Raw genomic sequence first — 12,111 nt, 5'->3', positions numbered from 1 at the left:
AAGTCCAAAATGCTAACTCAGTATAACTCCACAAATCATTTTTCTCAGAACATGTATTTTCTGAATCCAATACATTTACTGTACAAACTATGTAAGTGATATTGTCACCATGAAATTATATAATTATCAATCTACTGTCACTTCTGAATAATTTCACTAGCAATTTCTGAACTAAAAGGAGTATGTAAAGTTATGGAATGCAAAAGAACGAGGTCATGAATGCAAAAAAGGGTCTGAAGGTAAAGAGGAGGGGGGGGGAAAAAAAAAAGAGTAAATCAACACTTTGGAAAATGAAAGACAGTAAAACAATCATGCAATGAATCTGACTAGGAACCACTACACAAAATAGTGAACAACAATTTGTAACTAGACAAAGCTGTTGACAGTGTACATTAAATCTTTACTATGAAAATTGCTCAGACTTATGGAAAATTAAGCTGGGAATGTTAATAAAAACATATAATATTCAACGTAAGATTACACTAAATCTTTCACTTTACTGACCACTTCAACATTTTTTTGCCAGGATTATTTACTGACAGCCATCTGTTGGTCTCAAAAAGAAGAAACTTCATAAACAAGCAACCATCTACCTCCACAAATCCCAGTTAGTTCAGTACCTCCTGACCAAAACATACCACTGAGTTACATTTCAAAACAGTCCGTCTTTTTCACTAAAAGATGTAGAAGGTATCTCAATTTTATCAAGTACAACATGTCTAACACTAATCTAAAACTGAGACAGCTGCATCATGAAAGAATGGAAACAACAATAACATTATTTGAAATCATGCAAACTTTCATTTACATGTACATGCATATTTTACCTGAAGGTGACCATATTCCTTATGGGAGAAGACCTCATCTCCAGTGTGTGCACTGAAAACAGAATGAAGACATTCAGATGGTTTGGGATCTTGCTTAAATTGCTGAACCTAAAAGTGAATTAAAGGCAAAATATAAATTCAAAGTCGATAATTTCATATGACCATTATGTAAAATTCATAAACAATAGTTCCTGAAACTTATCAGAAACTACTTTGTACATACTTAAAGTATACATATACTTAAAGAATACAAATATTCAACCCATCTATCTAATCTCTTTGGGTTTGATAGGAAGAAAAATATCTGTAATAGATAGCTACAGATGCCTAGTCATTTTCACTTTCTGGACAAACATCACCTCATTTTACTGGAGCTGAAATCTTTGCAGAAAGTACGTCAAAGTACATCACGCCTACCTTGAATTCACAGATCTGAAATGTACATATAGAATGCCGACTCATAAGCTCTCACCTGACTCACTACCTTTCCCTAGCCAAGTACCATCAATTCCAGCTACACTCTCACATATGGGGCAACTCCCCTCCTCACCTTCCTGGCCTGTCCTAAAGAGCCTGCATCCATCCATCACAGTGTTCCAGTCACTTGAGCTACCCTATCGCATCTCTGCGATACCATGAGATCACAGCCCTGGCGCTGCATACATACTTCTAATTCCTCCTTTTTATTCCCCAGGCTGCATCCATTAGTGTACAGGCATTTCCGAGAGGCACCCAAGCACACTGATTTCCCAGAAAGGGTACAAAAGCTTTCTTCTCCATAATGCTGTCCCATAGGTATCTCCTTATTTCCACATGTACACTTGGGACAATTCCACTTCAGTTAACGCTATCTGCTTTCTGTTCACGTCACCCCAGGTCCTTTGCTTGCCCACCCCATGCACCACTTCCACACTTGATTGCTGAGCACTCTCCCCCTCACTATTCCTAGCTTAAAACACTTACTAGAATACCAGAGCCCAAAACTTCAGTTGGGAACAACAGTTTTAATAATTTTTATGAATCATGGTCCATAAAATTTAATAATTATTGTTGCACCATCTGACAACATGACAAAGGTTTTAAAACAAAAAATAAATTATTATTGTTATTAATAATAACAATTTTTAAGCCTTCCAGATTATAGACCTACAAAAGCGTTCAGAAATTGCCACATGTGGATCATGTAATAAATGATAACCTGCAAGAGCTAAGACTATCTCATATAAAAGAGTACATGGGAAAACACAGATTTATTTTGGTGAGCACAGTTTGTGACATTCAGGTGTGCAGTGAAACATTTACAGATACTAGAAAGTAAATCTGATAGATTAAAAAGAAAACATAAAGATCACAGACAGGAAGAACAGTACCCCAGATTAAAATTACTTTATTCATGGACCTCAGAATGATACAGAATCTTTTACGATAGAGACGGAATGCAGTAAGATGAATTACTAATACAAGAGGTTAACAACAAAGGAGTGAAATAAGAACCACCATGTTTTCGAAGTAGTTTTGATTCCTTTTTTGTTGCAAAATATGATGTCTGCTACCTTACAAAACCATTAGAGAAAACAATCTGGACCGTTAGAGAGCTGCCAATAGGACACAGAAAGGAAATCCGATTCACAAAGAAAAGAATGAAGGTAACAAAAGATCCGTCTCTGTAATTCCTCAGGTAATACTATGCTCTCCAACAAACAAGTTTTCAAATTTTCTAACCATCATTGCCACTATCTGGTCCACATTTCACAACATTTAACATTGGTCTTATCTTCATGGGATATTCTTCTCTACCAGCAAACCATACATAGCATATAGCATGTGGCCCAGAAGCAAGAAAGTTAATACTATTTTGCGGAGTTATCATGTCTAGTCCATGAACACATTCAATGCATTTTAGGTCATAATTCATATGTTCATTAGCAATAGAATATAACATCTGCAATTTTTGTCACAACTAGCATCATCTATTCAAGTCACACTTTGGACATATATAATTCATATTATTAAAAAAATATCTTCCTTCTACCTGTGGCCAGAACATACAGGTCTCAGAATAAAGTCCAGTTTGATTTTTGCCTGTTAGGAACTGGTTAGGCTGTTTACTACTACACTGTAGGAAGAGAGAAGCATTTATAGTAACCAAGGCAAAAACTGACAATCAGTATGTCAGCAGTGTGACACTTGTGTTAATTTACTGCTCATTATTCCTATCTGCACTCATCATCCTCAGAACAAACCAGTGCATGTCAAAGAAAAACAACAGCTCAAATGTAACAGGATTGATTTAGGTCAAGATTCTTTAAAGGTATGAGACTACAAAGAAACAGACTAAGAAAACTGAGAAAAAAAAATCATGTCAGCATAAATACAAGAGACAATACACCTGATTTGCTTGTTATTATTATTACTGATATCACATGTCTACGGACTTTACATTTCAGTTTGTGTGCTTAGAAGTGATGGAAGGTATGTAGTAAAATGAAAATTATTAAAAATAATATAGTTAAAAGCCAGTGACATGGAAGTATTTAATCTCATGGAATATAGATATTTAACTAACTGTAGAATTGCTGCTAACCACTATGCAAAATTAATCCACGACATCTAAATTTTAATAAGAAGAAGCCCTGAATATTCAGGGTACACTCAGAAGATTACAGGCTGACTAAATCAGCTGTATTATAACATAAGTAAATGACTCTTTTTTTCCTTATTCATTTTGGCTTGCTGCCCTTCTGAATTTACATCATTAGGTCAAAGAATACTGGAAAGCGGCTGCTAAGGAAATCAGGCAAAATAATAAAAACTATCACCTAGGTAAGGAGAACAACTGCAAATGCAATAACCAAGAGAAGAATGCACAGTAAACTCTCCATCCTTAGCTAAAAGCAATTCTACATCTTTCCTTTTAAGCACTAAAAAGACATAAAATAACCCCCAATTACGAATGATTTAATGTTTAAATGGGATAAATGACCACAAAAGGAAGTCAAAGAAGTTTCAAGTATACCCTGCAGTTTACTTCGCAAACTGCTTGTGTCTTCTATACCCTAAAACAATGCTGCAACCTGACAGTAACAAAGCAGCTTTTCTTAGCTGGGCCACACAGTAATACTGCATTCCCTTTTGAATTTTAATCTATATTTAGAAGTTAGTTTTCATAATTTAATTAATCCCTTAGAACTGAGTGCTTGTGTCCACACTACAGTGTTTTACCTTATCGGCCTGACGCATGTAGCAGTAAAGAATTCCTCTCATACACTTTATAGCAGAATGCTCCAGTTCATGAGTCCTTCCCTTGTCATCATCAATTCGCCTGGGAAAGAGAGATAACTCATAAAACAAATTGGAAATGCATTAGGGGGGGAAAAAAAGAAAAAAGTACACAGCGTTTTGGAATATTAAGTATTTCAGAACATGGTTGTATAGTGGTGCCCACTCTCATATCAACATATTTATAGTCCTACCCATACTTTCTTAATAAAAATAATGTTTTTTAATTTACGTTGCAATTTACACAAACATTCCTACTTCAAAAGTTGAAAAGAAAAAAAAAATCCTTGCTAATATTATAACATTTAAGCCACTGTTCTGTGTTTCTTGAGAGATCCAAAACACAAAGGCAATTTCTCTAACTCTACAAAACATCTGCCATTCACAATCAAGCAGTCAGGTTCCTGATGATGTTGATGAACTACAGCTGGCATAAAAGAGTCTTAAAGTTCACTATTCTGAACATCCAGAAATGTGTTTCAAGATACCTTAATATTTTTATACCATGATATCAAACAACACTCACAATTACTATAACTAAATGTATATCAAAACCAATGCCAAATCCCAAGTTATTTTAACTATAAGAAATGTATTGCCTGTGAACAACCTTGATCATTGCATTCACATGTTCTGTCTTTTCCAGTTCTCAATTTTTGATAGAGCCTTTCAGGGTGAAATATAACGTTTTCTTACATATTTGTAACAACAACATGTCTCTGATACAAATATATAAAACAGCATAATATGCTCACTGCAATTTCTCAGTCCAATTTATAGCTGTTACTAATTTGATCACCAGTAAGTGGATGATAACTACACTGCAAACAAACCATATCCTTTTCCATCATACTTAACATGTTAGTAGTTTATGCTGAGGTTCTGCTACCTACAGTGAAAATTAGGAAGGTAGTGATAACTACAAAAATCATACACATCCAGAAATCATGCTATTTAAATAATAATCTTAGAAACAAAAAGTGTACTTGTTTTCAGTTACAAAGTTGAAACAAGGGAGGGAAAAGCAACCCAAGGAATAAAACCAGATAATGCAAAATTAATAGGTTAAGATTTTTTTTACGCAGTAGGATTTATTCTTAACTTTATCATAAATCCAAAGAGCAATAAGAAGCACATGTAAAAGCACAGAAGTTTTCATGTTACAACATTTTTCCTCTATTCACAACAGCAGTGTTTGTTTTCTTAACATGCTCTCAAGAAATTTAGCTTTTATGAAAGTGAACAGCAGCACTGGCATGAGTCAAGCACAGTAATCTGCATGTGGTAGATAACATAGCCTTCCACATGAGTCTTCTATCTTGGCTCATTTCAGATTTTAGCTGAACTTAATTTCAATCATCAACCTTTGCATTTATTGCGCAGCACCTGAAGTTCAAGGCCCCGCTCTGAGCACAACTGGAAGTAACACGAATTATTTATCTTGCCACTTCACCCTTCCTTCAAACTGCAACAAATTTCATATATCATCTTCTATGATTCTACACATTGGAAATCAAAGACTGAATAACTTGGGCAACATTATGCCATGCTCTCTTCTATAAGTTGCTGAAAATTCAAAACAGTCGCTCCTGCCCCTTTCATTCTGCCTTCTAATTTTTTTCTTTCTTTTTTTTTTTTTTTTGTTTTCAAATGTGTTTATTTCACCAACAGTAAGAGGAATTAAAAGAAAGATGCATTATAATTTTTGCTAATTTCTCAAAATTTTGAAACCAATTGGATCTCAGGCACGGCATCTCCAGAAGTAAACACAGATCTCTGTACAGCTCTTCTCTTTCAAAAAGCATCATTTTCTAACAACATTTCCTAGAAAACAATTATAGCAACTATTTCTTCAGATTGGTGTCAGAGGAATAAAATCTAAAGTAATAAATGGAGACAAAAAAGAAACTCAAAACTTTTTATCTGCTAAGTAGGTCATCTTTACGACAGTAGTTCCCCATGTTGTTTCTGGCCCTTCTTCTGTAAAATGGACTAAAATTTTGTCCAAGAATGTGATCACTACCTCAACACAAGAAGTTGATTTACTCTAAAAAGAGTAAATTATTCAGTATCTGCACACCATCTTCTTTCTTACAAGAAGAGTTATCGTCACCTCTGTCTGTGTTTTCCTGGGTGGCAGCGGTAGCAAGATTGGAAACAAGGAATACTAAATTTCAGAAAGCAATTTCCTTAGTTATTTCACCTAAAGGAGAGGGAATTATGAATAAATTATTACAGGAGGTAACTCTCCCATAGTTCTTAAGGTCATATTACACCACACAAATTCATAACCTAGTTCTCTAATGAGTCAATAGTGGAATCAGAAGAAACAAAAAATAAGAAGAGCTAACAACTGAGACTGCCTAGCCTTTGCACCTAGTGAAGAAGACAGTCACTATTATTTCCCAAACATACATTTCTGGGCATTCAAGGATTCAGTCTCCTGCAAATACCAGGATTGTTACTGCCTGCAACAACCCTGCTTCTGCTCTGAACTCTCCTACTACACTTAAAGTGACCAGTATTCCTTGAGTAGTTTTCCACAATAGCCTTTCTTTTTAATAGCATGCATTACTTCATCTGTTTCAGAATATTGTTACCAATTAAATTATATGAAAACACATTTACTTACCAAAAGTAAACCATTTTTTAATCTAATAGCTACATAAATATTTTTGAGATTTAGAAATATGTAACATCTCTATGGGTTTACAAAACTTTTTTTGATAAAGCTTCATCTTTTAAAACATTCCTGAGGAACTGTGTAAACAGAAAGAATGTATGCCCTGGTTTCAGCTGGGATAAAGTTAATTTTCTTTCTAGTAGCAGGTGTAGTGCTGTGGTTTGGATTTAGGATGAGGATAATGTTGATAACACCCTAATGTTTTTAGTTGTTGCTCAGTAGTTGTAGCATCTACACAAGTCCAGGACTTTTCAGCTTCCCACGCCCTGCCAGGTACACCAGAAGCTGGGAGAGCACAGCCAGGACAGCTGACCCAGACTGGCCAAAGGGACATTCCCTGCCACAGAACGTCATGCTCCCTATAGAACTGGGGAAGCTAGCTGGGTGGTGGGATCGCTGCTCAGAAGCGGACTGGGCATCAGGGTTTTTTTACCTCACAGGTGGTAAGCAGTTGCATTTGTGCATCACTTGTTTTATTTATTCATATCATCATTATTACTAAAATTATTATTTTTACAATCTTCCTTTTTTATCCTATTAAATTGTCTTTATCTCAACTCATGAGGATTTTTTTTCCATTCTCCTGCCCATTCCCTGGGGGGAGAGAGGGGTGAACAAGCAGCTGCATGGTGCTCAGTTACTAGCTGGGGCTAAACCATGATGATGTAACGCAGCGGAGACATGAGTTTAGAAGTTATTCACCTGTAAGCAAGAGCTAATGCCCAGGCACATGCAGCACAGTAAAGACTGTCGTGTACTTTTGCCTTTCGGTTATCCCCATATGTCTTTGTAGGAAACAGACCTGTGGTTGGGCTTTGATGAAGCAGCAACGTTGACTTAACTGGAAAAAGAAAAAAAAGAAAAAAATGGTATTAATGACACTTATGTCCACATAGATTTTCAGGAATAAAACAAGATGTGACCAACTCGTTAGAGTATGGACAACACAAAACAGAAGAGAAAGAAAGAAATTTTTGTTACATTGGTTTCAGTCAAATTAGACCTTTTTACAAAAAAATCAATATTCAAAACTATTTATATGGCTCTGCTCTAGTACAACCCACTCCATATAGAATCTTTAAAATTAACCCAGTAATTTCCCTTTTATGAAAAAAAAAAAAAAGAAAGAAAAAGGGGGGGGACACAACTACAGCATGACAGCTGCCCAAGAAATTTAAATAGTTAAACTCTGCAGAACTCTATATTCATAAAAAATTATTTTTTAACTTAGTCCAGATGATTGTATCAATATTTTTTTAAAAAGGAAGTAAGGAGAAAAGACTACTACAATTATTTAACTCAATACCTTAACATCAAAATAGAACAAGACAGGAATTTTCAAGTTGTGAAAACTGAGTTAGAAAAAATATTAAATATTATTTTCTTTTTTTTTTGTACTTTAATATTTTGCATTTTGAGAATTGTTTTCCTAAAATTGTATAATAACCAGCATGCTACAAGATTGAAACTGGGCTTAATGTCCTTGAACTTGACCCTTCTAACAATAACCTGTCCATTATAAGACAAGAAAGCAGGGGGGTTTTCCAGAATGTTATCAAGCATCAATTTTAAAAAGCCTCTTTATTGTCTATGTATTAGAAATTAAGTATTTTAAATTAAAGTTACAGGGGTTTATGGCTTTTTGCATTATATTCTTCAGTGACTTATAACAAGAACTTTGATAAAATGTTACCTGAAAAGTCAATATAGATTATTCTGAAATGAAGTATAATTTCAATAGTAAATTTTTACTGAGGCAGCAGACTGCTTGCAATGTAAGTGCCTGACAGATAAATAGCAAGCACCATCACAGATTTGCTGCTGCCAAGCATTAAAAGTAAATGGAATGGTCATCTCCTCTGTAAGAAAGATAAAAGCAATGTATCTACAAAAAACAACGCATCTAGGGATAGACCAAGCACAACTCACTGATTTCACTTCAAAAAGTGATTTGAATGAAGGGAGTCTCATCCCACATCTTTAGAATCATGGAAAAATTGTTCACTATTCTGTACTATTGCTTAACTAAAACTTAAAATTTTAAACAGTCAATTGCACAGCCATTAAAAAAATCTGATTTTAGAATACAGGCAGGACTTTATAATACAAACACCCCAAACTCCAAAGCAATCAAAATAAACCATTGCTTCTTTTAACATGTATGTTTTCGGCTTAAAAAGATATAATAAAAAGAAAAAAACTAAAGTTGGCTAAAAATAAGTTAGCTAAAAGATAAAATTTCAGCACAAAAATACATTATGGCACCAATAATAAAAATTAACTACTCACTGATCACCCGTCAAACTGTTTTAAGCACTACAAGAAAGGTTTTTTCCCATTTAAATGTTTCCTCAGCTGTATCTGGCTAATGCCACAATACTAAGCTGCCACTTTATCCAAAATAATTCTAAATTCAGTCTTATGGCTGGACTGGATTTCCAACATACATTTTCAATTTCAGCAAGAAGTGTAATTCAGCCCTCTAGTTTTTGTGCCTCTCAAACTCCCAGCAGAAATTTAGGAAACTATCCTGAAGTAGGAATAACATAACAATGATATTTAACATGTAAATATCAATTCCAATTCACATCTGGATTAGTTCAAGCATCAATAACTGTCAGATTACCTTTACCCTTCCCCATCCAAAACCATCAGGTGCGACTCAGAATCTATTCTACCATTTGACAAATGCAGATGATCATTTTGAACACTATTTACAGGTCATGATTTTTCAAGCACTGTATGAGAGACCCAAATACATGCATTATATTATCACAGGAATCTTACAAGGAATTGTCATGATAGAACCCTTTACCTCTCAGAAAATAAAAATCCTTATTAAAGACTGCTGATAGTATTTTAAGACAGAGCTGATTACTGTCATAACCATAACTGTAAATGTTTTAGTAAGTTACAGTGAAAATCTTTCACAGTAGGAACAATTATTAACTTACCAATTCTGTAATAATGATCTAATTTATCCCACAGACTTCCCCCTTCTGGTTTTGGAAGGTTAATACTTTTAAGTGGCTCATAAATTGAACCTAAAAAAAAAGAAAGGAAAAAACAAAATCAAGATCACAATTAATTTCATAATTCTACTATTGTTAAAAATTACTGCAATATTATTTTTTCATGTTTGTTATACAACAGCACAATTTACCAAATTTCAATTCAAACAAAAAAGGTTGTAATTTCTATAATCTCAGAGAATATATTTCTATATACATTTTTCCTACGGTACCTGTCCACACAAACAATACCTTCACCTGGTTCTCCAATTCCTTGTAGATTTTCAGCTACAGCAAATGCTACATAAATGTATAGTTTAATTATTGAAGACAGCCTATTAAATGTTAGGAATTTTCTAGGAACATTGTCTTAGAAGTATGCTACAGACAGAATTCCTAGAGATATGTAGAAAAAGAGAGGGAAGAGGGACAAAAGTAGCCCAAATTTAACTATTACTTCCCTGCTTGCCTTCTAAAATGACGACCATGTGCAACACTGTTAGTGTTTTACCTATTTTACCCTTGTTTTCACTCACCACCACAATAAGCCTAGCTGATTTCATGCCTTGAATCAAAAAAGGTAGCTTGTTCGCACATAGTGCCAAAGCTTAAACAACCTACCCAACAAATAAACACCCCAAATTGCCTATATTCCTGAGAAACGCAATGCTATCAAATCCGTATCTCAGTGTCCCACATAATGACTGCTTCGCTATTTGCACCTGAAAAGTCCTTCTTCCCCGATAGCTGAAAAGAGCTACCTATCAGAAAGACACAATTTCTTAAAAATTACTGGGGTAAACCATTTCCAGCTTCTAATTTAAGAGTAACACACTGCTCTCCTTCCATAAATCACTTTGGCTTTATTCAGTGTTCTGGATGGCAAGATCTCCCACAGAGCCATTTGATAACAGGAAGAATGAGAATTTCCCCTTTCCGGGCTGCATGCTGTCCTCCTGAAAAAGCTCAGAGAAATAAATTGCCAGGGAAGCCCAGCCAGCCAAGCAGTTCTGGCAGGATGCAGCAGAGTGCTCCTATTCAAGTTGCCTCTTTCGCACTCCCAGCACATATCCAAGCATTAGACAGGAGATTGTCCATATATAGGACACTCATACAAGCAAAATGAATGTTTGTGAAGTGCTGACAGAAGCTTTATTAATCAAGTCCTTTGGTGCGGAGACTGGAAAATGTTTCTTGCCCCTCAAGAACTCAAGCCTCACTCCCCAAATTAGTATAACTTTTGCTTTGCAATCATAGTAGTCAAAAAAATCCACCCCGCCTGGAGCAGACTCCTGTGGGTCTGTTGTGCATGGATTCTCTGGTGACATTTAACAACACATCTGTGCTTCCCCTACAGCCTTTCCTTTCCTCATTGGGAGAGGTTAAGTTCCAAACACCACATGCACGTGGGGCAAGGGCCTGACAGGCAAGCACAGAGAGCCCAATGTATTTTAGTTGCCTAAAAAAACAAAGCTACAAGCAATGAAGTTGTTCTGTAACAGAAAAGAAAAATTTGTAATGTATCACATCTTTTGTATCTTCTGTTTAAAAATCAACATTCTGAACCCAATTTAAATCAATTTTTCAAAGCAATTTTATTTTTCTACTTCTTTTTGCCTAGGAATTCCTGTCCATTAGAACATTCTTAATTTATATTGTTATACTATTAATTCAGTTACCTTGCAAAAGCACACAATACAGCAACCTGCAGGAATTGTAACTTTATAAGGTGATTCAGTGAAAGTAGGCCAGAATACGCATAGGGAAAAAATCTTCAGTAAGTAACTTATTGCATAAAAAGTAGCAAATTTATGAAAAATATTTACTTACTAGATTTTCAAAGGCAAAATAAAGATTCTTACACTTTGTTAAGATTTGTTAACTGTACAACACACACATAGTATACTGTCTTTTGTGTGTGAAAAAGGTTCAGAATGTCTATTTATTGCAGACTGTTGACCCCAGTACTGCACCATGAAAAACAGTTGAGTATTCACAGGCACAGACACTTACACACATAAGTCAGAAGTTTCTAAAACAAAATTTTTCTCATTTACGTACTTACCAGACAATCTGTGACCCTCTGTGGCCAACAGAGAAACAAAATAAAGTTATCATGAAAAAAAAAGAAAAAAGCATAATTTTCTATTTCAGAGCATTCAAAGATTTCAACTTTGTACAGAAAGACGACCAAACAGAATAGAAAGCATGAAAATGTCGAAGTCCCACCATCAACAAATTATATTCTTTTTGATGTTTGAAACTTTACTAGCAGAAATAAATTAAAACAGCCAGAGTAGACCGCTGATGA

General features: G+C 34.9%; 1 protein-coding gene across 11 annotated transcripts in view; it reads right to left on the bottom strand.

Annotated features, from left to right (window-relative positions):
• Positions 1–12,111, bottom strand: part of PHKB (phosphorylase kinase regulatory subunit beta) — an 83,039-nt gene that overhangs the window by 64,180 nt on the left and 6,748 nt on the right. For 5 of the 11 annotated variants that reach the window (XM_075765890.1, XM_075765891.1, XM_075765892.1 and 2 more), the window contains 5 exons: positions 11,866–11,883; positions 9,744–9,833; positions 7,492–7,630; positions 4,050–4,149; positions 828–935 (listed from right to left, as the gene is read on the bottom strand). In XM_075765890.1, coding sequence (XP_075622005.1) covers positions 828–935; positions 4,050–4,149; positions 7,492–7,630; positions 9,744–9,833; positions 11,866–11,883 — 455 coding nt within the window. Of the gene's footprint in view, positions 1–827; positions 936–4,049; positions 4,150–7,491; positions 7,631–9,743; positions 9,834–11,865; positions 11,884–12,111 lie in introns of those variants that run through there. The other 6 variants (XM_075765893.1, XM_075765894.1, XM_075765889.1 and 3 more) reach the window with 2 other exon arrangements.

Source organism: Balearica regulorum, chromosome 13, assembly GCF_011004875.1.
Source record: "Balearica regulorum gibbericeps isolate bBalReg1 chromosome 13, bBalReg1.pri, whole genome shotgun sequence".
NCBI lineage: Eukaryota > Metazoa > Chordata > Aves > Gruiformes > Gruidae > Balearica > Balearica regulorum.
This window is presented reverse-complemented; position numbering and strand designations above follow the sequence as displayed.